Source organism: Mycosarcoma maydis, chromosome 1 (genome assembly GCF_000328475.2).
Source record: "Mycosarcoma maydis chromosome 1, whole genome shotgun sequence".
Classification (NCBI taxonomy): domain Eukaryota; kingdom Fungi; phylum Basidiomycota; class Ustilaginomycetes; order Ustilaginales; genus Mycosarcoma; species Mycosarcoma maydis.
This window is the reverse complement of record NC_026478.1, coordinates 1,090,810-1,111,647: the sequence shown is the minus strand read 5'-3', so window position 1 is coordinate 1,111,647 and position 20,838 is coordinate 1,090,810. Positions and strand designations below refer to the sequence as shown.

At 52.5% G+C, this 20,838-nt stretch overlaps 8 protein-coding genes across 8 annotated transcripts; 4 read left to right on the top strand and 4 right to left on the bottom strand.

Annotated features, from left to right (window-relative positions):
• Positions 1-627: 627 nt before the first annotated feature.
• On the top strand, positions 628-1,818 carry UMAG_00395 (putative Rds1 protein; the record flags this gene model as incomplete). The annotated part of the gene is made up of 1 exon (XM_011387977.1): positions 628-1,818. One exon carries the CDS (start codon positions 628-630, stop codon positions 1,816-1,818), a length of 1,191 nt encoding a protein of 396 aa, XP_011386279.1.
• A 672-nt stretch (positions 1,819-2,490) lies between these two features.
• On the top strand, positions 2,491-4,293 carry UMAG_00394 (uncharacterized protein; the record flags this gene model as incomplete). The annotated part of the gene is made up of 1 exon (XM_011387976.1): positions 2,491-4,293. The coding sequence occupies one exon, from the start codon at positions 2,491-2,493 to the stop codon at positions 4,291-4,293; it is 1,803 nt and encodes a 600-aa protein (XP_011386278.1).
• Positions 4,294-4,549: 256 nt separating this feature from the next.
• Positions 4,550-8,455, bottom strand: UMAG_00393 (putative RNA helicase, involved in exosome mediated 3` to 5` mRNA degradation; the record flags this gene model as incomplete). The annotated part of the gene is made up of 1 exon (XM_011387975.1): positions 4,550-8,455. The coding sequence occupies one exon, from the start codon at positions 8,453-8,455 to the stop codon at positions 4,550-4,552; it is 3,906 nt and encodes a 1,301-aa protein (XP_011386277.1).
• A 408-nt stretch (positions 8,456-8,863) lies between these two features.
• On the top strand, positions 8,864-9,418 carry UMAG_00392 (uncharacterized protein; the record flags this gene model as incomplete). Its single annotated transcript, XM_011387974.1, has 3 exons — positions 8,864-8,962; positions 9,045-9,245; positions 9,326-9,418. The coding sequence occupies 3 exons, from the start codon at positions 8,864-8,866 to the stop codon at positions 9,416-9,418; spliced, it is 393 nt and encodes a 130-aa protein (XP_011386276.1).
• A 135-nt stretch (positions 9,419-9,553) lies between these two features.
• UMAG_00391 (uncharacterized protein) lies at positions 9,554-10,707 on the bottom strand (the record flags this gene model as incomplete). Its single annotated transcript, XM_011387973.1, has 3 exons — positions 9,554-9,918; positions 10,015-10,074; positions 10,155-10,707. 3 exons carry the CDS (start codon positions 10,705-10,707, stop codon positions 9,554-9,556), a joined length of 978 nt encoding a protein of 325 aa, XP_011386275.1.
• A 933-nt stretch (positions 10,708-11,640) lies between these two features.
• Positions 11,641-12,678, top strand: UMAG_00390 (uncharacterized protein; the record flags this gene model as incomplete). Its single annotated transcript, XM_011387972.1, has 1 exon — positions 11,641-12,678. One exon carries the CDS (start codon positions 11,641-11,643, stop codon positions 12,676-12,678), a length of 1,038 nt encoding a protein of 345 aa, XP_011386274.1.
• A 509-nt stretch (positions 12,679-13,187) lies between these two features.
• Positions 13,188-15,497, bottom strand: UMAG_00389 (protein serine/threonine kinase activating protein DBF4; the record flags this gene model as incomplete). Its single annotated transcript, XM_011387971.1, has 1 exon — positions 13,188-15,497. One exon carries the CDS (start codon positions 15,495-15,497, stop codon positions 13,188-13,190), a length of 2,310 nt encoding a protein of 769 aa, XP_011386273.1.
• Positions 15,498-17,106: 1,609 nt separating this feature from the next.
• On the bottom strand, positions 17,107-18,717 carry UMAG_00388 (uncharacterized protein; the record flags this gene model as incomplete). Its single annotated transcript, XM_011387970.1, has 1 exon — positions 17,107-18,717. One exon carries the CDS (start codon positions 18,715-18,717, stop codon positions 17,107-17,109), a length of 1,611 nt encoding a protein of 536 aa, XP_011386272.1.
• Between the last annotated feature and the right edge of the window lie 2,121 nt (positions 18,718-20,838).

Genomic DNA, 20,838 nt, shown 5'->3' with positions numbered 1-20,838 from the left:
AATGGGTAACCATAGCGATCGACATACCTGCTCGTGACTGCAAGCTTATGTTTGGTGATCTTTTCCATCTTGAGCGCATCTCGATGCGAGCTTTCCTCGAAGACTTGCATATGACAAATGGTTCAGAGTACTTCTGTCTGCAATCCAAGCTTCGGAGGCGAGCTTGTCGATCGTTCTGAGTACACAGCATGTCTACCAAGCACATTTTATCAAAAGCACAGTCATACTCGTAACACCTAAAGAGAAAGACGAAAAGATGATCACACATATCAGATTTCGGCAACGTCATGGGCTACGCTGGCTAACGTTTTGTGAACCTTGGCCAGCCTGTCTGTTCTCGACGAGGTCTATCGCAGCATGATGGCTATTCACGGTTGCTTGCTGCAGCAAGATCATCGTTGTAATGGCGTTTTCCTCGACCAGGATACCGCCTAAGCGCTGTGAATGATGCAAACCTGTCGTGGTTATGCGTAACAGTCCTCCATTTTATAAATCATTTGGTGGAAGAGGCGCTACTAGAGCGGCTAGTACCAGGTATAAGTACAGTAGTAACTCTGTCCAGCATCCTTTTTGCGATTGCACTGTCTCACTTCCCTTCACTTCCTTTCCCCTTGTGCACTGCAAACTATGATTAGTTCTCCTCGTTTCAGCAACCTCCTGTCTTGGGCGGTCGGCTTTGCATCGGTGTTTGCCCTGGCTTTGGCAGCACCAAGTCTACAGCACAAGAGGAGCCAGATCCATATCGTGTCTCCTGCTCAGCTGGGTGCTGGCTCTGATCCTCGCCGCGCTGGGATGAACGTCTCGGAAGCTTACCAGCCCATCTCTTCCTTTCTAGTCAAGAAGCCGACATATCAAGTCTTCTCCAACTTTGACTTCCAATCCATTGCGCTCGCTTTGCACCAAGAATACATCGAGCTTGACCTCTTCAACTATGCACTGGTCAAGTTCTCGGACGCCGACTATGATGCTGCTGGTCTCGATGCCGACGACCGCCACCTCATTCGTCACATGGCTCAGCAGGAGATTGGTCACGCTGTCGCCCTTTCCAATATGCTTGGGCCTAAGGCTCCCAAGATGTGCACTTATCGCTATGAATTTCAGACGGTTCCCGAATTTATCGACTTTAGCCAGAGGCTCACCAAGTGGGGCGAGTCGGGCGTGTACGGCTTCCTCAACCAGCTCGACAACCGAGCCAGCGCTCAGATTCTGCTGCAATCCATTACCACTGAGGCCAGGCAGCAGATGGCGTTCCGTCAGTTTGAAGGTCTCTTCCCAATGCCCGAGTGGTTCGAGACAGGCGTTCCCCAGTCGTGGGCCTGGACATTGCTGAGTCCCTGGATCAAGTCCTGCCCTCAGGAAAATCAGCCTCTAGCCTGGGAGATCTACCCCGCACTCAATTGGTCTAACCAGCCGGACGCAATCGCTGCTGGCAAGGCAGCTGGTGGACCTTCCATCTCGAACAATGTTACCGCTCTGACTGAGGAAGGTCAGGAAAACATGTTCACGTGGGACTCGCCTGGAAAGACGCAGGGTCCTTATAACCAGAAGACCAAGACGCACACATCTGGGGTTCCCAGATTTGCTGCCTACGTTTCGCAATTCAACGTCACTTACGCTTCTCTCTACGATGTCGACACGAATGCGCGAACGGCCAAGGCCAGGCAACCTGGAGGAACCGTGTATGCTCAGGGTCCTACACTCGTCAACAGCACCATCTTTGTCGCTCTTACCGACAGCGACACCTTCTACACACCTGCCAACCTTTCTCTCATCAACTATCACGTGGTGGCAGGCCCCGCTATCTACCAGGCTGGTTGAATGCGAACAGTGCTTCAATTGTGTTCTAGTGTCTGGTTCAGCTGATGTCAAATTTTCAGCTTTACCCCCCCAGCTGTGTTCTTTGACCACGCCTGTACCCTGTTCAGAACCATTCCATTCGTGGCCATCGTCTGTCTCAGTGTCATTTCAACTTGTTCGCGATTGCATATGCCGTGTGTTCTAATGGAGCCTCTTGGTTTTTGGTTACGCAGGTCACTATGCGTAAAATATGTTGACACGCTGAGTGCACCCATTCCAAGAAATTCCGGACAGGGTGTGGACGACGCGCGCCTGGGAAAATATCGGCATCTCACATCTACCCACGAGAGTTTGTTTAGTCTGCGGAATTTGAGCAGCTCCGCACAGAGGCAATTTTCAAGGAAATTTGGAGCGTGGCTTGAGCGTTGCGAAAATCGTGAATGTGTCACATATTCACGATTACAGCGTGAGTGCAGTCATAAGACCCTTTGTTCTGAATCCATCACACCGCCAAGTCCGTGAGTACAGTTCAGTAGCCTGCATTCGTGATTCACGATTGCCTATTGTGTATGGTTGGGTAATTTGCTCTCGACTACGACCTCCACCACCCATCACTCGTGACTGTACCCTATTCATCGTCCTTACTACACTTTCATATCAGCCTTCCCGCATCAAATCCGCTGATAGACGCAGATGTCCTCCCAGACAGGCACATGCGCATCCACGCAGTCACAGCCTTACGGGCGGACGAAGAAGAATTCGATCGGCAGCTGGTTCTCGAAAAAGTTCGGACGCAGGCCGAGCGAAGCAGCCAACGGGCCCAATGAATATGCGTACAACGGTGCGACTGGAACAAACGGTACTGTTCCAGCAAGAACGGGTGCATCGAGAGTGGACGGCCGAAGCAAGATAGTTACGCTGCCCAATACCAGCGACGGAGCTCAACGTGCATCTGTAACAGGACAACAACCACAATTTGCTTCTGCTTTTGCATCAGATCAAGCGCATGGCCTGGCAAACACGCTCACAGTGCCTGTACATGACGGTTCTGCTCATGGTAGGCTGACGCCTCCACCACAGCTCGACGGCATCCCCACGCAAGAGCCACTTGGTGCTATCGATCTGCCTGGATCAACTCGTCACCACAACAGCTCGATCCCCACTGAGCAAAATTCCACGCCACTCTCACTCTCTCGCAGCACTATCACAAACGAGAGGACACGTGAGTCTGTACCTGCAGGTAACACCGAACCGGGTTTGCACGCAAGCACAGACTTCAACGTGAGTGCTGCCCAAGTCCCCGCCGCCGCTCCACCCATTCCGTCTGCAAACATCGCGAATGAACCAGCGACCACAGATGGCATCGAACAAGACACGGACAATGACAGCAGCCTCGCGGATCGCGACTCGATTGGCAACCGCACCATGGACACCGGCAAGAGTCGCGCCAGCACCAAACCCACCACTTTGATGAGCCTCGACACTCGTGAGCCTACGGTCCTTCCGACCACCCATATTGCTCAGCCGCGGCAGAGCAGTGGCGACGACTCTTTCAGAGCTTCCCAACGTCTCAGCACTGGTCCTCGTGAGGGCTTTTCCATTCACTTCGCCTCTGACGGCGTTTCGCGGGCCGGCAGTGGACAGATGGGCAACAACAACAACAGCAGCAGCCTCACAGCCGAAGGCGCCAGCACTTTTATCAACGTTCCCACCCACTCACGGCCTCATCCCAACAACAACCCACATCCATCAGCGATCCCTGCTGATAACGCTAGCATCTTGACGCTCGCGTCTTCCACGGCCGGCATGAGTATGGGTGGTGCTAGCCGCAGTCACCACCACGCGCCCAGCTTGGGCGGGGCCAGGAGTATTGGCGGCAGTCTCATGGGCGACCGACGCAACAGCAGTGACACCTCTGCTTCGCTCAAGGCGTTGCCTCCTCTGAGCAGACGTGGAAGTGACTCTTCGTCCCGCACGCGTGACTCCATCCCTGGAAGCTCGACAGGCCAGACTTCGCACCAAGCTATTTATGCTCCAGGTGTGTCTGCTGGACCTGGGGCACCCTCGGACCGTGTCAGTCTGCACCGTACGCCATCGCAAAAGACTGTCGCGACGCAGCTTTCGATTCCGCTCTCTGCATCTGCATCCAACCCGGCATTACAGGCCTACGCCAGAAGCGAGCACACTGCTAATGGCAGCCAGCTGCATCTCCCTGGCTCGCAGACAGCACATGTCGCTGCTGAGGCCACTGATCGCACTGAGCCCGCCGAGCCCACTGAGCCCGATGCTGGCATGGGCGTCACGGCATCCAAAACAGGGCATGCATCGGAAGAGCTGCTCAAGGCTCAGGCTAGCAACCTTGCGGCCACAGAGCACGATGAGACGCTGCGTGCAGCTGTACAGCCCTTGCAGGGCGTTTCAAATGTCTCAGAGGACCTTGGGGCTGGGACGAACGAGGAACCTTTCGATATGCCGGGGGGTCCGCCTGTGGCGTGAAGAAGGCCAACTTTCTCGAGTCGTTCAGAATTGTGCTATCCCTTTCTGCATTCTGCACCAATAATTAGCTTCAGTCGTTCCTTTGACCATGTCCTTTCGTGGTCGGAGAAAGTGAGCCTGTGCTCCTCTGTGAAAGGCAGAGAGAGCTGTTGTAGCAATTGTCAGCAATTGATCTTTGGACAGAGTTGACGTTGATGGAACATCGGTCACGTTATTTGCCAAAGAGGCGAGATTTGCGATGAGGGGCTTCGCCACTCTAAAAGTACAAACTGGCCGCGAACACGATGTCTCTACGAATGAGTGTTTGACAACTCTGAATCTTTTCGCCCAGATCTCTATCGCCAATGACCCTAGCAGCATCTCGGATCTCTCTACACGTTTCGTCCAATCTGGTGATGACTCTGACGATCGAGCCCTCCTGAATGTCGGTCATGGCAGCGATGGTGGCGAAGTCAGTTCCCTTAGCCCATTCGTACACCACCGGTACCAGTGCTATCTTGTTAGGCGCTGTAAAGTCTTCACTAGCTAGGGAATTGGACAACTGAATGGCGGAGACTCGCTCGGCGATCTCTAAGATCTTTTGGTATCCTTCCAAAATCTTGCCTTCAAGCACAGGAATATCGTCCGTCTTTTCCTGCGTGAGAAAGATTGACAACAGCGCGACCAGTTGTTCGGGCTCGTACTCGACCAGAACGTTTTCCAAGATAAGTTCGGTTAAGACCAGTTCGTTAGCCGAATTTACTTCGCACGCCACCCGACCTTTGAGCAGCACTGATTCAGTGATCGGATCAATGTAACGTAACGTCTTGAGTACAGAAACGCGTTGATGATAGTCCGGCAGTAGTTCGAGGTTTTCGTCGGATTGAAGTTTCAGTGTCTGCTCGAGGGTGCGCGTGATGGTCTTGTAGGTAGAGACGAGGGCATAGTCGGTGGAAAAGGTGGGTGAGTCCAGGAGCGAGAGGTGTTGGTGCGTTTTGGAAGCGTAGGAATCGCGACTACGAAGGGCTTCTTGGAAATCAAGTCTGCGTAGCTTGGTCCATTCTGCTTCTCGGATTCCTTCTGCCTGGGTGGTTGTGGCAAAAGATTCGCGGATGGGGAGCAGAGATTCGAGTGCGCGGTTCATAGCGCTGATTCGGTGCGCGGTGATGAGCGCTACATCCAACTTGATCGTCTGCTCGGTAACCAGCGAGATACTGCTCAATGATACCTCGCGAAGATCGTACACCAACTCGGCTTTCGCCGCCCTCACTCTTGGCGGCCACAGCGGAGCAACTCCGCCACTCTCCCCATTGTTGCATCCCTGTAAATCCAATTCGCCCTTCTTCCTCTCCGGCGTCACAGCAGCAAGCACCAAAAATTCGCTGGCTGAAACCTGTCTGACAATCGCCGCTATGTCAAAGTCGAAATGCCCATCGCGCAGAATCACCACTCTCCCAGCACCAAAGTTCTTTGCTCCCTGCTGATGACCCAGCGCCAACTCGAACAGCGACTGGTTGCTCGCCACGACAGCAGCACACAGGTCGTAATACGTCGACATTTGTTCGTCCAACTCGGGAGGTTGAGGATGTTGTGCTTTGGCCAATTTCTTCTCGAGTTCTTGCGCCTTCTTCTGTTGATCCGGAAGCATCTTTTGGGCCGCATTCTCGGAAAAGGAGCGCTTGATCATTTCTTCAACCTTGAGCGCTTCCACCCGAAGCAGGTTGAGGATCATGTTGTACGTAAGTCGGAACTGAGATGATAGCTTGGTTGGTTGGCCGAGAAGCGTCTTGTGCAGCACGGCAGTTTCGGGCAATTGATCGGCAGCGTTAATGATAACGACACCAGTAGCGTCGAGACCTCGACGACCTGCACGACCGGACATCTGCGTGTACTCGCCTGGGAGCAACTCCCGGAACCCGTGTCCATCGTGTTTGCGAATTGAGGAAAAGACGACAGAGCGTGCAGGCATATTGACCCCCATAGCAAACGTTTCGGTGGCAAACAAGACCTTGACCAACCCACGCTGAAAGAGAAGCTCGACGATCTCTTTGACAATGGGAAGTAATCCTCCATGGTGGACGCCAATTCCACGGCCAAGGAGGTCGCGCATGCGCTTGATCTGTGGCAATTCCTTGTCGGTACCCTTGAGTCGGGTAAGCGACTTTTCGATGAGAATGTGAACCTCCGACTTGTCTTTAGCCGTGTTGAGATCTGTGTTGGGCATACTGGTCGCGTACTCTTCGCAGCGTTTCTTAGAGAACACAAAGACGACGCAGGGGAGGAGTTCCTTTTTACGAAGGTGTCCGACAAGGTGGATCCAGAGATTCTTGTCGAGGCCAGTGCGGACTGTGGTGGTACCTGGAAAGCCTCCGCCGCGACCCCCTGCTGCACCTCCACGACCTCGCGGCGCAGCACCTCTGGCTGGCGTCATGCCTCCTCGGCCGCGAGAGTTGGAGCCGGCAGCTCCTCCACCTCGACCACCACGAGCCGCACCACCACCACCACCAGTAGCGGCGGCATTGGCCTCTCGCTCCTTCTCCTGTTTCCGTTTGAGCGCCTCTCCAGCCTCCTTGAGTCCCGATCCGAGGAATTGTGCGCGTGCATCGACAATCTTGAACATCTCTTTACCAGCGTACAAAAAGTGCTCCAGAGGAACTGGACGCTTGGGTGTGCTGATGACATAGATGTCTTTTTTCTTTGTGCGTCCGACCCAGTCCGCAAACTCTTTGGTGTTGGGCACGGTAGCCGAAAGCAGAATGAGGTTGATATGCTGCGGACAAAGAATAATGACCTCTTCCCAAACCACGCCACGCTCTTGGTCATTGACGTAGTGGACTTCGTCAAAGATGACAAATTCAACATCACGGATAAGGTCGGCGCCTCGGTAGAGCATGCTACGCAGGATTTCAGTTGTCATGATTAGACACGGTGCCTCTGGGTTGATTTGCACATCGCCAGTGAGGATGCCGACATTAGCCGCGCCGAATGTCTGCTTGAAGTCGCGATACTTCTGGTTCGAGAGCGCCTTGATGGGTGAAGTGTAGATGCAGCGCGTCATGTGCTTCTGTGCCAAAGCGATGGCGTATTCGGCGACCACAGTTTTACCAGCACTGGTGTGAGCAGCGACAAAGACCGAGTCTCCTTGTTCGAGATGGTAGACAGCTTCCTTTTGAAAAGTATCTAGCTCGAAAGGGAATGAGTGAGCCATTTGTGGCACGAGCTCGTGAAAGTTAGAAAGTTGCTGGTTCACGTCGATGACGTGAGCCCAATCGCGTTTGGCATCGATCTTGGCGGTTCGCCTGGCGTGTGTGAGAGGCTGAGGACGCTCGACAGGGAGTAGCTCGTCAAGCTCGGCATCGTGTACGCTGGTGTCTGCACGATCTTTACCGTCACCATTGATCTGGGATCGAGAACCGCGCAGAGCTGACGGTCCTGGTCGATCTTGCTCAACAGGTCGATAAACAGGGATAGGTGCCATGCCAAGGCCAACGTCAACCGCCTGTGAGGCGTCTTGAACCCTTGAAGATGCTCTTTCGACGGCTTCTGTATCTTCCTCATCATCAAGACTTTCTTCAGTGGGATCAATGAAAGACCGACTGAGCCCAGGAGCTTTGGTGCGCAAGCCTCTGCCGGAGCTCAACGTCTCCTCCATATCCGCGACTTGCGATCGGATCGTGTCCGAGAGATCTTCTGCATCTCGCTCCGATCCATCTGGATTCTTCATAACTTCGCTCTCTAATCCTCCTGGTGCAAAGGGAACGTACGCTGACTTTCCTCGCACAAAGTTGCTAGACGTCGCCGGCTTCCTCGTCATCGAGGCAGAAGATCTGGAGTCTAGAAGCGGCGTCGAAGTGTGAGAGACTTCGCGGTACGAGACAATCCTTCCCTCGAGACCGGCACGGACGAATTCGAGCGAGTGAAGCGAGGTGCTAGGCTCGGCCCAAAGCATGTGTTCCAGCTTTGGCTTGCGCTTCCAGTGGACTTGAGACCGGGCCAACTCTGCAGTTGAAAGCTTGTTGGATGGTGTGAGGAGGTCCTCGATGAGTGTGTCAATCGTATCGGGGCGATCGAGTAGTGAGGGGACGCTGTCTACAGCATTAGCGACTCCCTCCTTGCGGAGTGTTGCAATAGCATCGTTATACCTATTGATGGCCTCCGTTCTATCGACCGGTGAGTCTGACATGTCGGCGGAGCCTTTGAGTGGCAGAACTGGCTTGCCAATTTGTTGTGCTTTGAGCGTATCAGTTTCCACAAGAAGCTGTGAATTTGCTGTGTAGGTATGGAAGGCAGAAATGGATGTCGAATGTTTCCGCTCGATGCAGGCTTGTGTCACCTTCTCGAGTGGAGGAAGAAAGCCTATCTGAGGACGGCTTGGAAAGTTTTCGGAACACGGAAACGTTGTTGCAAGAAGAATCACGAATCACAAATCGTGAATCGTGAATGGTTCACGGTTTCAGTAAAATAAGTTGGACACAGCCGCGAGCGGAATGAGCTGGTGTTGGATAGCGGGCAGAAAGCGCACAAGCTCGGTCAGCGGCACCATTTGCCCTTCAAGACACTCACTTATCTCGGCATCGGAGGAAACACAGATATGAGGGACCCAAAAACAAGCACTACGCTTTACAAGATTCTCACTCCGCAGGAGAAAGAGGAAATGTCCAGCACCAATTGGGCCGGTACTGCACTTGACGTATGTGCTCTTCACGTACTTGTCTGCGAGATCGCCTGTTCGCGACGCTGACTTCATTTGTCAATATTTACAACCCATGCAGACCAACGACGGCTTCATCCACTTGTCAACCGCGGATCAGCTTCCAGGCACACTCGAACGCTTCTTCGGCTCGAGCAGCGGCTGCGGCGACACACTTTACATCTACACGTTCAAGAGGTCGAGCGTCGACAGGCAGCGCGATATCCCCATCAAGCTGCAATTCGATCCCGCTGCTGGTACAGTTTTTGGCCATATCTACGGTGTGAGTATCGGAGTGCCTTTGGCATATGCTTTTCATCAAGAGTGATGAAGCCTGACCTAATTGTTGTCCTATTCTGTCAGAACATCGATCCAGAGGTTGACTTTTCCGGTCCTGTTGAGGTCAAGCGCTTGAGCTCAACAGGCACATTTGATCTTCCACCTCTGGACCACTGATCGATCCACTCATTCAACAACATTGACAATGCGACAAGACCTTCCAGTTTAGGGCATAAATTGACAGAAAGGTGTGGTTAGGAGTTCCACAAGGCGCGATGTTGGCATTTCTACAAACTGAGGCGTGATTTCGGGTCACTTCTTGCTCTCCTGACTCTCGTTCTCTGCGCTACTTTCGAGCTCATCGAGCTTGTTCTCCGCGATGCTCTTCTCTACCTGTAGGCGCGCACGACGTAGATCGGCCTGGACCCATTCGGGAAATTCCATCTTGTCCATCAGCATTGGAATGTGGTGTGTCAGCAGGAGCATGTGCTCGTTTTGAGCGGGATTGGATGTGGACGTTGTTGCTGTGGTCTCAGTCTCTTTGTTCGATGCTTCAGGTGATGATGCATCCACAGGTGGTGAGGCCTGTGCGAAGATGGCGTCGAGATCTTTGCTTTCGGTGGGACGGACGCGGTCTTGGCCTATTAATGTCGAGAGGTACTGCGACGATTTGTATGCTGTGTATTGAGATGGCAAGGTGTAGGATGTCGATGGATAGACACGTCAATGGGCCGCAGTGCAGACAGTGCTTGTTGTGACGCTTTACAACTTACCTTTCCAGTGGCTCCATGCTCGGTAGACGAGATAGAAGAATGGCAGATTTGGTACCACAGCTGCAAAAAAATGACAACAAAACATCATCGCATCAGTCTCCTCGGATTGATCAAGAGAGAGAACTAGCAGAAATACTTACGAACAAGAGCAAATGGAATGGTGATGGGCATGCCTACCACACAGTACCAGAAGCGGCGGTAGTGGTGTGGTGTGCGATGGTCCGTCAGATTCTTCAAGCTCTTGAGCAGTCGTTCTGGCTCGAGCAGCGAGGGTGGGTACAGAAGTGGCACATGATCGAGCTTCGGAATGCCTCCATTCGTCGCTTCTGGGCTATCTGCATCTTTGCGCTCTCGGCGGATAAGATGTGGACCCATGGCAGGATCGATTCCTTTGAGCGCCCATTCCTGATATTCGATGCGATCCATCAAACGCTCTCCCAGCACATACGTCCTTCGCTTCCAGTCAAACGTACTCGTCTGATCCGTTCGTCCTAGATCGATCCAGAAAGCGGATGCTTTGTTCAACATGCGGGTCGTGAAAGGGAGCTTGGGTGGGTTGGCTCCATTGTTCGGCTTTGCTGCTGCATCGGCTGCAGCTTTTTCAGCTGCTCTCGAGGCTGTTTGTGCGACAAATGTTGTGATGGGATGTGATGTTGGTCTAGCTCGAGCCAGAGGTACTGCTATGAGTCTCATCCTTGCTTTGCTATGGTACAACTTGTACAGGGCAGAAGGTAAACCGTGGGCGACGAAGAAGAAGGACTTGACGGACTGAACGTGTGCATCGTCACCAAGCTGCGCGGCGTTTGGGCGGTGACCTTTTTGAATCGTGAATCACGAATGTGGAAATTTCCTGCTTTGAAAGGGACGTGCAACAGACCTGCAGTCGTGAGTTCTAGCTACAGTCAGTCGTGAGTGCAAGTCACAGAATTCAGTACCCGCAATCACGAATGTAGTCCTGCATCGCCACACTCCTTTTGCAAGTCAACGGCTCGGCTGATCGCTTCATCAAATGGTTCCTAAGCGGTTTCAATCTCTTTCCATACTCTATACTGTTCCTTGAATCCCCTTGGCCTCTCTTGAACAGGGCTTAGACCGAGATGTGGGTGGAAGACATAAAAATTAATGTGATGCCTTAACATAGCAAAACGTTTGACACGTGAAGAGTCATGAGTCGTGAGTTGAAGATTACACAACCCAAGTCGTGAGTCCGATTCGTGATTCACGATTGGTAGTCTAGACTTCCTTTTGGTACAGTCACGAGTGGTTTAGCTTCTAGTTGAAGAACCTCCACATCCTGTTTTGGCGTTGTCCATCACGTGAAGCAGCTTGGCCGCGTCGCGGTGTTGGACTCGTGACTGTAGAAGAAACACGCTTGCACATATATGTCCAGAATAAAAAGTTGACAATCTCACATGCTGAATTTTAGCCAACGCCCTCCTGGCTCAGGCTCAATGAGGGAATGATTTCTAAACGGTTGCCTGTACGATCTCCTCACCCTTTACCTCCTGCCCGCTTCCTCCACGCCAACACCAGCATTTCGCCATTGCATCGTGAAATACGTAGTTCATCAGCAGCAAAAGCACACTACAAGGGCAGACGGAATTGACAACAGCGACTGAGGACACTATGCCGGTCAAAAAAGCAACACGCTCGACACGCTCGACGCGAACTACGAAAACAGCATCCAAAGCGCCATCTTCAGATGTTATCATGGATCAGGGCATTGGCGCATCGAGCAACGTATCCATCGCCAAGGCCAAGTCGGCCCAGCCAACAGCAGCGCCAACAAAGGTGCTTGGAGAACGCGACGCCCAAGATATATACGTATCAAGCCCGCTCAAGGATTCATCAAAGTCGCGATCGACCGAGGTAAAGGTAGCTTCACAAAAGTCGACCAAGTCAAAAAAGGGAAGGGGGGTGGTAGATGAAGATATCACAGATGGCTCACGCGCAACGACACCGGTCCCTTCCTCTCCATCCAAAAAGGGTTTGCCAGAGGAGCAGGTGCAACAGTTCCTCCAGAACTACGATCTTGAAGCACAAGCTCGTATTTCACGCTTGAGGGCTTCATTGGAGATGTCGGTTCAGTCGGCAGTCACGCGCATGCGCTTGGCTGTCGAGCGAATTCCGAGAGCAGTGCGCGAATTGCAACTTAGTCAGTTCATCGACGAGTATGGCGCAGATATATACGCATTCATGAACCGTGCCCCCGTCCAGCATCTGAAAGAGACTCAGGAGGAGTGGGATCAAATCAGGGAAGAGCGTTCGCCTTCCAAAACGAAGCGCAGCAAAAAGGATGAAGGTGTTGCGGGGACGGCCGACCGCAAGTTGAAGTCAGCGCGCACCACCACCTCGACAGCTTCCGCATCCAGAGCCGCAGCAGGCAATAAGAAGGCCGGCTCACGCTCCACTAAAGCATCTTTGCGTTCGGCGTCTGCCGCGCCCACCTCGCCGGTCCCTTCACCAGCAGCATCATCAGCATCGGCGAAACCAGCTCCGAGCCTGTCGACCTTTCAGCCGGATCTACCAAAGGAAGCACTTCAAACACCCAAACCCCGCATGGCGAGGCCAGGAGAAATCATCCAGTGGCAGAGCATCAACGGCTCCCCCATTTGCGGTATCATCGGCGCAGATGGCATGGTCCGCCCTGTTTCGATGGCATAAGTTTTTCATAGCTCATTCTCTGTCGCGGCATTACCGCATCACTCGTGTTCAATTCCTTCGCTTGTTTTGTCTCATTCGCAAATTCATACCCAGTCTCGTGTGCAACACCTGGTCCGTCATGCACACTGCCAATTCGGCCGCCGCGTTCATCGCCCCCACCAGCCGAGCAGCCGAGAAGCAAAATCACCATGAAGTTGCGATTTGCGTGTGTTTCGCTTAGCGAACGAACTGAAATGTGAATGTTGTGAACATGAGAGACGCTGATGCGGGAGGAAGACTGAGATACTTAGAAGAATCAGGGTGTATGTTTGTCGTGGGGATTGAGATTGCCTGTACAACGGCACAGTCGGGTGCAGACGATACGGGGAAAGGTTCCAATGAGACAGGCAGGGGCAGGAAGGGGCCGGATGTGAAGAGTCGAGTCAAAGACATTGCGGGACAATGCGAATGTGAGAGATTGAGATGTGGGTGTGAGGAAACATCGGAGGGAGCAAGGCTTGTGTCGGTCTTCAACGAGCTTGCTCGTCGTTATCTCGCTCGTCGCTTGGATTTCCATCAAACCTCGTGCCTTCCAGCTCGAGCGATCCAGCAGAAACACTTTCCTCTTCTGATTCAAAATAAGTTTGTTGCTCCTCAGGCTGTGAAGAAGGGATTTCCTCAAAGCCAAAGAAGCCTGATGACATCTCGTCTTCCGACACCGAGCGGATGGGTCGCTGAACGCGCATGATGAGAGCATCAATGTCGACAAAGTGAGAGTCGGTAGTTGCGAACTTGCGGTGCCTTCGGTCATAGATGTGTTCGGTGAAGTCGTCATACTTGACGCGGCAATTCTCGCAGTAGCCTGCCTTCTTGGCAGAAGCGGGCCTGTTGACTGCGCTGGCGCTTACGCTACGTTGGAGGCCGCCACCAACGCCAACGGCGCTCACTTCTGCTCTGCGCTCATTGTCCTCCAGTCCGAGCATCCTTCGGACCGTAGCGCCTTGTTCTGCGTTGCCGCGCTGAAGAGCCGGGCTTCCAGCCTTAGAGCTACCACCATCACGACGGACGCCGAGACCGCTCGCAGCGCTGCCTGTCATCACGCTCGCTGGGCTAGCATTCAGCGCACGCGGTGGACGAACAAGCGCATTCGAGGTGTGCATTCTGCGGTTCAGCTCAGCGACACGACGGTTCTGAGGCAAGCCCACAGTGGCTCCGTTCTGTTGATCCGTGAAAATGGTCGAAGTAGTGGATGCAATGTTGGACGTGATCGAGACACTGTTGCCAGAAGCCATAGGATATTCCTGTCGCCTCGTGTCGTTGGTGCACATGGGGACGATTTGGGGACGGAACGGGGGTCCAAGGATGGGTCGAGCCATGTTGTTGAGCGAGACAGCTCTGCGAAGGCTTTGCTGTGCGAGCGGTCGGGGAGCCGATTGACCCTTGCCATCCTCTTGCTTGTGTGTGGTCCTTCTCGGGGGATAGTAGCTGAAGGGACATCGCCCAGGCGTCTGGCCGTAAATCACGGGCCAAGGTGGAAGTGAGCCTTGCCCTTTTTGCTCACGGGTATATTTGTACTTGACGTTCATGATCGGACGGTGCTCGAGGGTAGCGTCCTCGACCAAGACGTAGAACGCCGACTTTTCAAAGTAGTGCCAAGACGATCTGGCGGTGGCTGGATCGCGCTCGAATGTGCCCAGGACCTTTTCCTTCTCGAGCATCTGCGAAAGATCCTGCTTGGTGCTGGCGGGCGTGTCGAGATCGCGAGGCGAGAGCTTCATTAGCCTCATCAAAACGTCCTGGAGCTTTTCAAATTGCCAGACCTTGATTCCAAAACCCTGTGCCTTGACGAGAATGTCGTTTGGACCGTACTGGCGGGCGGGGCGTTCTTGGAGTGGGTTGCGTTCCGAGTAGAGGGGAATGGGGCGAGCACGGGCCGCATTCGCGCTCGTCTTGGTTGAAGATGTGCGTGCCGCTAAGAAGCTAGGTCGAAACAGCTTATGTGTGCTCGTCTTTTGGGTTACGCCCGAGACCTCTTTCACATTTGTCTCTTCCGGAGCAGCTCCATCTGGGATTCGTCGAGTGGTGATGAGATGCGTAACTTTTCTCGAGAAGAATTGATCAACATGACCGCCAAGCTTTTGGATGAGGGTGGTGTACTTCCGAGCCGTGCCATCGTCCACCGAGTCGAAGTGGAAGATGAAGTTCGGGAAGGCCCGAAGAAACTTCTGACGCCAAATCTCGTATTCACTCTGACGTCTGCGTGCTTCCACAGCAAATTCCTCTGGTGGATCGTGAATAATTCGGTTGGTCCTCACCACTGAAGGCTCACGAGTGGCGGCTTGCTGTGGACATCTCTGGTGTGCAGCAGAGGCAGCTACTTTGGCAGAATGGGACAAGCGTCGCGATTCATTGACGCGAATGCCATTGAGATCATTGGCAAGAGCGGCTCCTACGCTTTGTTCGGTGTTGCTGCTGTCGGTGCCTGTTCTGGAAGAGCGGCTGCGCTTGCTGGGGCTATCGATCACCACATTGCGTGCATGCAGCCCGTCTATGGGTATCGCACGTTTCTTCGGGGTTGTCGCGGCAGGCACATGCGCAACATTCTCCTGGTTTGAACGGTCGAGACCAAGGTGTGATCGCGACGCAAAGCTGGGCAGCCGCGAAATAGTTGTGCGGGGACGAGAGAAAGAGATTGCTCCGCTGGTCATGGCATTCTTGAGAGGCTGTTGCGGCACGGGCTTCCTGAGCAGGGGAGCATCGCGCGAAAGTGAATCTTGCGTCGGAATGTTCTTGACACTGAGCGGAATGCGCGAGCTGGTCTGGTCTCTAGCGGTACTCATGATGTGATTGACGCCGACCACCTATGGGTTCACGAATGGAAGGATCGTTGACCGAAAGTGATTGACGTCAATGCAACTGCTTCAGCGACGCATAAGATGTCGAGCCAAGCGGTGCCGTATTGAAAAGTGGAAAGGTGCGGATACTCTCGATCAGGAGAGGAGAATAGGTGGTGGTGGCGATGGTGATGATGACACCACTATGACCAAGAGTGTTGGAGCAAGAAGAGGGCGATGTATGCGTCTACGTGCCAGCCGAGCAGCTGTATGCGTCCTGACAGAAGGATGTATGCGCTCCAATCGGCACACGATGCCTTTGTCTTTGTGCAGCGTAGCGAATGCGTCGGTACGGTTGAAGTGAGAAGGGCGAGGATATCGAGAGGAATGTGAGATGTGCTGCTTGCTCACAAAGGAAGGAAGGAAGTCAGAAGGGAGGTTTGCTGTGGATGAATTGTCGGAAGATATGGGTGGAAGTACAAGGCTTTGGAGGGGGTAGTTGCGCCTGGTAGAACGGCTCTGAGATGTTCGCTGTCCAGGCGTGCTGCGCTGTTTGCAGGGTGCCTGTTGGCTGAGAGGCGAGATCGATAGACGGATTCAAGGAAGTGGATGAATGCCAGTCGTGAGTTACGCCAAGGCCGGTTGAGCTGAGCAAGATGATGGTGACTTCTCAAACACGAACAGTCGTGAGTCAGTGGTTGTGCTGACTTGCACTCAATTTGGAAAAAAGACAGTTGCAATTCCTCTTAAGAAAAGACTTGATCTGAAGCCGAATTTTTTGGCCCCCTGTCACGCTCTCTCTCACATTCGTGATTCGATTACATGTTCAAGGCTTCGCGTACCATGAGTCGGCCGCATACATTCACAACATCCCTCTGTACCGTCACATACAGCCGTGCATTATAATGTGAAATGTGTGTCACAAGTCACGAATACATCCGAGCCGATGGCCAAGAAAGTCAAGCGGAGTTGCACAACACTGCTCTGCCAAGTGGGAACGCGATGTTTTTGCCTCTGATAGTGAACGACAGAGGAGACTCGAGCCTTCACAAGGCTGCTGTCAACGTCATACGAGAAGTCAGGCATGTCGCTGATCTGGTTCCAGGTGTAAAGCCGAGGATCGAACGAGGAGAGTCTTGACAGGTCGAGCTTGTCTGGACATGCAAGCCAGCCTCTTGACGGAGAAGCGTGACTAAAACGAAGACGCGGAAGAACGCGTCTCGCATCGTCGAAACAACAAATCACAATTCAGAGGCTCGAATTTAACTCCACGCATCGCGTAGCTTGGTCATAAAGTTTCTTCAAACATAAGTCGTGAGTCGTGAGTCGTGAGTCGTGAGTGTCTCACATCTGTCACATCTGTCAAATCGGCAAAATCGGCGTGGCCTTGTCAATCGTATCAGATTGCTGTACAATCGTGAAAATCGTGAACAATCACAATCACGAATGTGAATACAGAATCTTTCAGTTGGGTCTCGTGTTGATCCTCGTCAATCGATCAATCATGAAGGTGTTCTCACATCCACGTCCTTGCTCAGTATGCCTCTCACCCGAAGTTCACTGCCATCATGTGACTAGCGCGAGTTAATAGTGTAAACAATAGAATGCTTTTTGATTAGCGAATGCCCGTGAGCGGCAATGCGGTCGGAGAATCACGGTGTGTTTTTGACAACATGGGTGCACGCTTGGACGGAGACATCTTTCGAAGAGACGGAGCGACATTTTCCTTGAATGGAGACGAAGTGGTCTGCAAAACGCCTGTACGAGAGCGCTTCAATGGGCTTGAACTCTTGGAGTCAAGAGCCTCCCTCTTGCCGGTCGGCGACGTTTTGCTCGACGTCGAAGTCAGTTTGATGGTGGGACCTGTGTCCAACACAAGCTTGTTCGCCTCGGCAATGGCTCGCGACACGTTCGGCGGTGCAAGTGGCTTCCAACCGTCTTTGGCACCGAATACGCCCCACGGAGATGAGTCGGGACTCATCTTGTGCCCTTTTGGTTTACATGATCCGTTCTCCAGGCGAAACATGGGTCTCGACTTGTTTAGTGGAGTTCTGGACATTTCCACTTTCTTCCTTGTAGCCGTAGCAGACTGAGAAGCCTGAACCTGTGACGCTGGAATTTTTGAGGAGAAAGACGTTTGAAGTGCGCTCGAGGAGGATCTCTTGGCTTTCGAACGTGTTGGTGTGCTAGACGAATCCGAGACTTTTGATGCTTTAACCATCGGCGTCAACCCAGTGTGTTCGTTGAATGCTATCTGTCGTTCGAATGGAGAAGCCCTTTCTGACTCAGCATGCTGAGAATCTTTCGATTCTGCCTTGCGGAAGGGTGACTGAATATTGTCCTCATCCATGTAGATGCCGAGGCCACACAATCCAGCTGCTTTTGGCATACGAGCTTCAAGCGCGGACATCGCAGCCCGCTCCTTGACCAGCTCATCTCTTTCGAGAAAGACGGTTGGGTTCCTGCCATAAGAGCTCCGGCGCTGAATGCCCTCAAATAGGCCCAAGGATCCAGCACAAGCTTGCGTTTGCCAAGTTTGACTTTCAAAATGGCCACGACTCTGAATACCGATGAGAGGTGCGCCAGGACATGGTGGAGAGCTGCCGTTGAGGTCCGACCGCCTGTTATAGTCAAATGAAGGTCTTTGAAAAGCTCGTGGAGTCCTCTCACCATCACTTAAACCATAAATCGTATCGGAACGGCGATCGGGAGATACCGTTGTTGGAGATACCACTGTTTGCCCTGTGCTGAAGAACGGTGAGAGAGGTGTTGCCGGAGGACCGATTGAACCTGCCCGTGCCTCTTGATTGAAAGTAGGTAGCCATGCTCGGCTGCGGCCCGAAGAGTCAGATGACATGGATCCAGTGCGATGCATACCGGTCCCACAGTAGTTAGACCGTACGGAGCTCAAAGAAACAATATTGCTGCTGGGTGGAGAAAGAATGTCGCGATGAAAGATATCTGTAAGACTAGGAAGGCGTTCCATCTTTGTCCCCGGTGAGCTGCCTGCATAGAGGGTAGATGGAGTTGTAGGGATGGCCAGATAATGATGCCGGAGCCGATCCGTAGATCTCGAAGAATCACAGAAGACGTCGTCGATGTTGCCGAGTGACATTGAGCTGTTGAAAGAAGGCGAAGGCATCGACTTGTCTTCGGATCGTCGGCGTCCAAGGATCATATCAGACGGTCTAGATCGACCTTGTCGCTTTGCAGAAAAGGATGACATTGTGTCCGGATAATCTTGGGAGATGATAAGCTACTAAAAATAAATAGCGGGTGTTGTTGGAAAGACTTAATGGACGCCTTCTTGTTGTCAGGCGCCTGCTTATCGTTTTCGCTACTGGAGCGCCGTGTGCGATACTGAAAAGCTGAGGAAGCTGTGCGTAAGGAAGGATAATGATTGGATAAGGCAATAATGGGGCAGAGAACTTATATTCTAAAGAATGTACTGTATGTGAGAGAGAGATGGGTTGATATCAAAGTTGGGAAAGGGCTGGGAGCAGGCAGAGAGGAGAGAAGTGGAGAGAAGAGGAGGTGGGGATGCTTGAGCGAATCTCGAGCGTCATTGAATAGACAGCTGTAGGTATATGAAGGGTTTCAAGAATCTCAAAAGTTGTCTGCTTGGCTGTCGGTTGTGCCTACTCTACAGTTTCGGTGAGCATAGGACGTTGATCGGAGTCTCCGGTCTACTTTCTCCGACGCACGCCTTCCAAATAGCGAGCTGCTGGCCGCACATGTGTAACTGGAGGAAGCCATAGCTAGACCAAATACACCACTCTGGTGATGGCCAAAACAACGGTGTAATTCTCAAACAGGGCAAATGAGACGCTTCCGAGCTTTCTTTGTATGACAAGGATCGTCGTCGTGCAGCAAATGGCGCAGACTAGACTCGCTTCGAAGCAGCAGCCGATCAAACCATGCTAATTTCAGCCAAAGGGCGTTGTAAACAAAGAGACCGGGGGTACAGCGCAGAGTCCAAAGGGCAATGGAGAGATGCAGATGGAGGACATAGGAGCGTGCATATGTGGCACGAAGAATCGAGTATATCAGATTTAGCGGACCTGTCGAACTTGGCACGGGATTTTGCTCAGGAAGGCGGAATTCCAAAGAACTACCCGATTTGCCACTGGAATGCAAGTATGTCTTTGCGAGAATCGAAGCGTGAAGCCCGCTCTCATGTTTTGTGCACGCACAGGCACGACTGACTTGCCGTCGATGAGCAAGGGTCCTTCTTATTCGAGTACGACAATTTATGGGCAGTTTCAAGATTGGTGGCGGATGCTTTCCCTAAGAATCTCACTCGATGAGCTTGTTGGGCAAGTAAAATTGTCCGCGCCATTTCTGGAAGTCACTCGATCCAACAATCACGATTTGGCCATCGGGCTGTCTCCCTCAAGCGCGCAAATCCGCGCAGGTTCGACAGCCAGACTCGTATTGGTCACGCGTTCCTCCATCTCGTAAAGGCTTCGACATTCCATTCGTGGCAAAAGCTGTTTGAAAGATCCGACGAAGAGCAAACTGGCGTACCCGTTGGAGCTTCGACAGTATCCGGTCTCCACTTGAGAACAGCGACAGAATTTTGACAGGAGTGCATGAGCGATTTTTCCATGTAGGCTTCCGAACCACGGAATGCTGCTCACATTCAAATAGACATCGCACCTATGTTACAACAACCGAGCTGGTCAACACCTCTTGTAGGACCGACGATGAGATGGGCACGACTAGCCAGAATTCGTCCTTACGCATAGACAGCGTAAGGCGAAGGCCACATCAATTGTACAGCGCACGAGGAAATGGGAAATGGTTGCGTGCACCATGCGTTCTGCTACTTGCTGATTCTGTGGTTATCACTCACACACGGAGTTCTATCTGTTATTCTGGGGCTCTCACCTGTGTACGCAAGAGTCCATTTGCTGCATGTTTCCGCAGGTTCGATCGGCCCGGAACCAGAAGCGTGAACACTCACAAGTGCAAAATCGTGATTCGTGATCCGTGATTCGTGATTCGTGAATTCGTGATTTGAAAAAACGTGTTAGACCTTATCGGGGACACGCATGGTCTTCTTCCGAGGCACCCTTAGTCATGAGACGTAAGGGTGTTGCTCTTGTCGAATCGTGAATTTCTTCTTTGCAGATCTGAATTCATTTTCGACCGTGTTGATGGTATTGAACTCGCTCGGACTCAATTCAAGCTTGCAGCCAAAAAAGCTATTGTAGCGGAGATACGACTAGAAAGACGAATTCAGCCTGTAAGGTTGTCCTCTGAATTCAATTTCAGGCGCGCTTTGAAATTCGCAAACTGGACACGCAAGCAAGCAAATCAGTCGTGTTCAGACGCATCGCCACGA